Source organism: Buceros rhinoceros, unplaced genomic scaffold (genome assembly GCF_000710305.1).
Source record: "Buceros rhinoceros silvestris isolate BGI_N320 unplaced genomic scaffold, ASM71030v1 scaffold18024, whole genome shotgun sequence".
NCBI lineage: Eukaryota > Metazoa > Chordata > Aves > Bucerotiformes > Bucerotidae > Buceros > Buceros rhinoceros.
Genome location: NW_010407838.1, coordinates 13,007 through 15,771, shown reverse-complemented (window position 1 = coordinate 15,771; position 2,765 = coordinate 13,007). Strand labels below are relative to the sequence as shown.

At 34.9% G+C, this 2,765-nt stretch overlaps 1 protein-coding gene across 1 annotated transcript in view; it reads right to left on the bottom strand.

Annotated features, from left to right (window-relative positions):
* Positions 1 to 641: 641 nt before the first annotated feature.
* LOC104492144 (chromosome unknown open reading frame, human C3orf58) overlaps positions 642 to 2,765 on the bottom strand; it is a 3,448-nt gene continuing 1,324 nt past the window's right edge. The window contains exon 2 of the mRNA XM_010134657.1: positions 642 to 985. Within this exon, the coding sequence (XP_010132959.1) occupies positions 654 to 985 (332 nt within the window). The 3' untranslated portion in view covers positions 642 to 653. The remainder of the gene's footprint in view (positions 986 to 2,765) is intronic.

Below are 2,765 nucleotides of genomic sequence, written 5' to 3'. Positions count from 1 at the left end.
GCTAGTTCAAATGACATTTGAGTTTATGATGATCTTAAAAAAAAACATACACAATGTCTAAGCATAGTAAAATACAGTGTAAAAACCTTTAAAATGAGACAGTAAACGTGGGAATCCTGCACTCACAGTAGGAATGTACTGCACAGCATTAACGTGAAAGCCTGTTAAATCTGTAACAATGCAGACAGCTAGGTTTACCTGGATGTAAATGCCACTTCAAGGTGTTTAAACAAACACAAAAATGAGACAATGATGTCAGGAGAAAGGCCTTTAAAACAGGCCATCAGTCGAACTTGACTTTCCAAGTAAGAACAACAGTTTCACAAAACTGTGACACTAATGCAGTTTTATGTAAAGTACCCTTTGACACACAAGCTGTCAATTAAGCTATCACAGTCTTTTTTGACCCACTCCCTTTTCAATAGTTAGGGAAGCGAGTCAATAGTAGCTCAAGTTTTAATTCCGTAAGTACCTTGTCTGTTTGCAAAGGAACATTATAACACCATAAAGTTGTATTTTTATGGTATTTAGAAAACTGATAAACTAGGGGTTTTTTTATTTTCTCTTTTTAATACATAAGTTCAAAACTTCATTTTCTATGTGTCTTTTGTAATAGTGTTTTAGCCAGTGTTGCAAAAAGTTTTCACTATGGACTACCTCACATTGTTACTTAATTGTGCAAGGTATTCACGCAGCTCTTTTGCAGCTTGGAATCTACCATATCGCTTCTTTGGGTTGGCACATTCATCCAGCAAGGCCTCAAGTCGGCCATCTTTGGCAATTTCAGCTGGGGGGTCATGAAGTAGTCCTCCAGAAGTGCCACGCCATGTGGCATGTCTTGATAAAAGGTTTTGACAAATAGCGTAATAATTGTGGTCCACAGTGACACGAGCACAAAGAATCTCTTTTGAAAAGGACAGACAAGCTTCTTTATCACAGTCATCAAATTTGCTTTCATACCATACATCCCAGTTTTCAGGTTTATCTGTGAAATACAAGGAGACAGTAAAAAAAAAAGTGAGAGGAGAAAAGAGCATGTGTGTGTCTGAATACAATCACAAGCTCAATACACAGCAAAGTGCTGATATTTAAACTATAAACCAACTTTGTTTAAACGAACTCTTAAATGTCATAGTCTAAGTTTGCATCTGACAGTTTGGTATACCCTTCTGCTGGAAGGGTCCTGGCAATACAAAAATAAGGGAAAGAATGGAAGAAGGTAAAATAGATAGCAAACAGAGGGAAGCAGGAAAAGTAGCACACTAAACACATGAAATCTACATTCACACACATACCCAGAGGAAAAAAATGTTGCACAACCAAATACAAGAGAATGATCCACAACTGAAGTTGAGAGAAAAACAAACAAGCAACACGATTTATCTTAGCAACATAGATTTGGTTTCTCCAGTTGCCCTGGAAACTAACACTTGGCAAGTAGTCTACCAATGAACAAATAAACAATTGCACAGTAATTGCCATAAACTTCTAAAACATTATCTTCCAACCTCTTACTTTAGACACGGTAGGAACTAAGAAGTGTGTGTAAAAAAGTACATGGATTATATATAATCTTCAAAGACAGGGGAAAAAGAAAAACCAACAAAACAAATGGTGTTCATGTACACATATATAGCTTGCTTCATATATATTTTAAAAGTTATCAAAATCTGAAGGTGTAACTAGTGGCCTTGACACAAATCTTTCTTTAACTTAAAACCTGTTTTACAAAAAATACCTTATACAATAACAAGATGTAGAAGGTTACTAAGTGTGAGATCGCCTGATTTCCTACTACTTTTTGTTAGAAAAATTTCACCTTAACTCTCTAGACTACTGCCAGCTTTGAGAAGAGGTACTTATCATGGAGCGTCATAGTTTTGCAGATCTCTGTGATGCACAAAGAAAATTAGTATCCAAGCTGACTACTGGTCTACTCATTTATGGTGCACTGCAAGCCAGTCTAGAAAAGAAAGTGTACTGAAGGATGATTGGTAAAACTATAAAAATTATATAAAATTTGTACAATGAACAGCAAACTCAAAATGAAAAAAAGCCAGCAACAAAAGAGTATGAGAAAAAAGCACTTCAGCAAACTCAAGTGTGATATCCCATACAGAGACTATTAGGTATTACTTTACAGTGCAACTGGACAGAATGTACATATTCAAATATCTAACTGGCATATTAATCACTCTACACAGAGATTGCTTAATGAAACTTTCCAGAAGATTAATGAAATCAGTATTGAATGTCAAGTTTATACAAAGATTGAAAACTTTCTCATGTCCTCACTTGTTTTCTGTGTTCTTGATTAACTGTTAGATTACAAATCACTCAAAGTTTTACTAAGTACAGTCTGAGAACTATAGTCAACAAATGTAAGTACGAGACTTTCAGCAGCCAGCTTCTGCAAGAACTATGGGCACCTATTCCATCTACACATCAACATTTTCAGAATACATTCGGTCATCTGTGTGACTGCGGAATTCAGACACGCTGCAGAAGTCAAAGTCTTAAGTAATATTATCTTAAGAGGGTGCAAAAGGACCAAAAAAAAAAAAAAAAGAAAAAGAAAGTTTATTTGTGTGTCACATAAGTAAATGTATTGGATATCCAAAAATTAAAAGGATTTCTTGGTAGGCTCAGATAATTTCAATCTAAACTCCTTGAAAATGCAAAATACATCTAATAAAAAAAAAAAAAACCCACACAAAAAAAAAAAAACCAAAAACATTAAAACCCCCCCAAAAAACAAAGCCAAC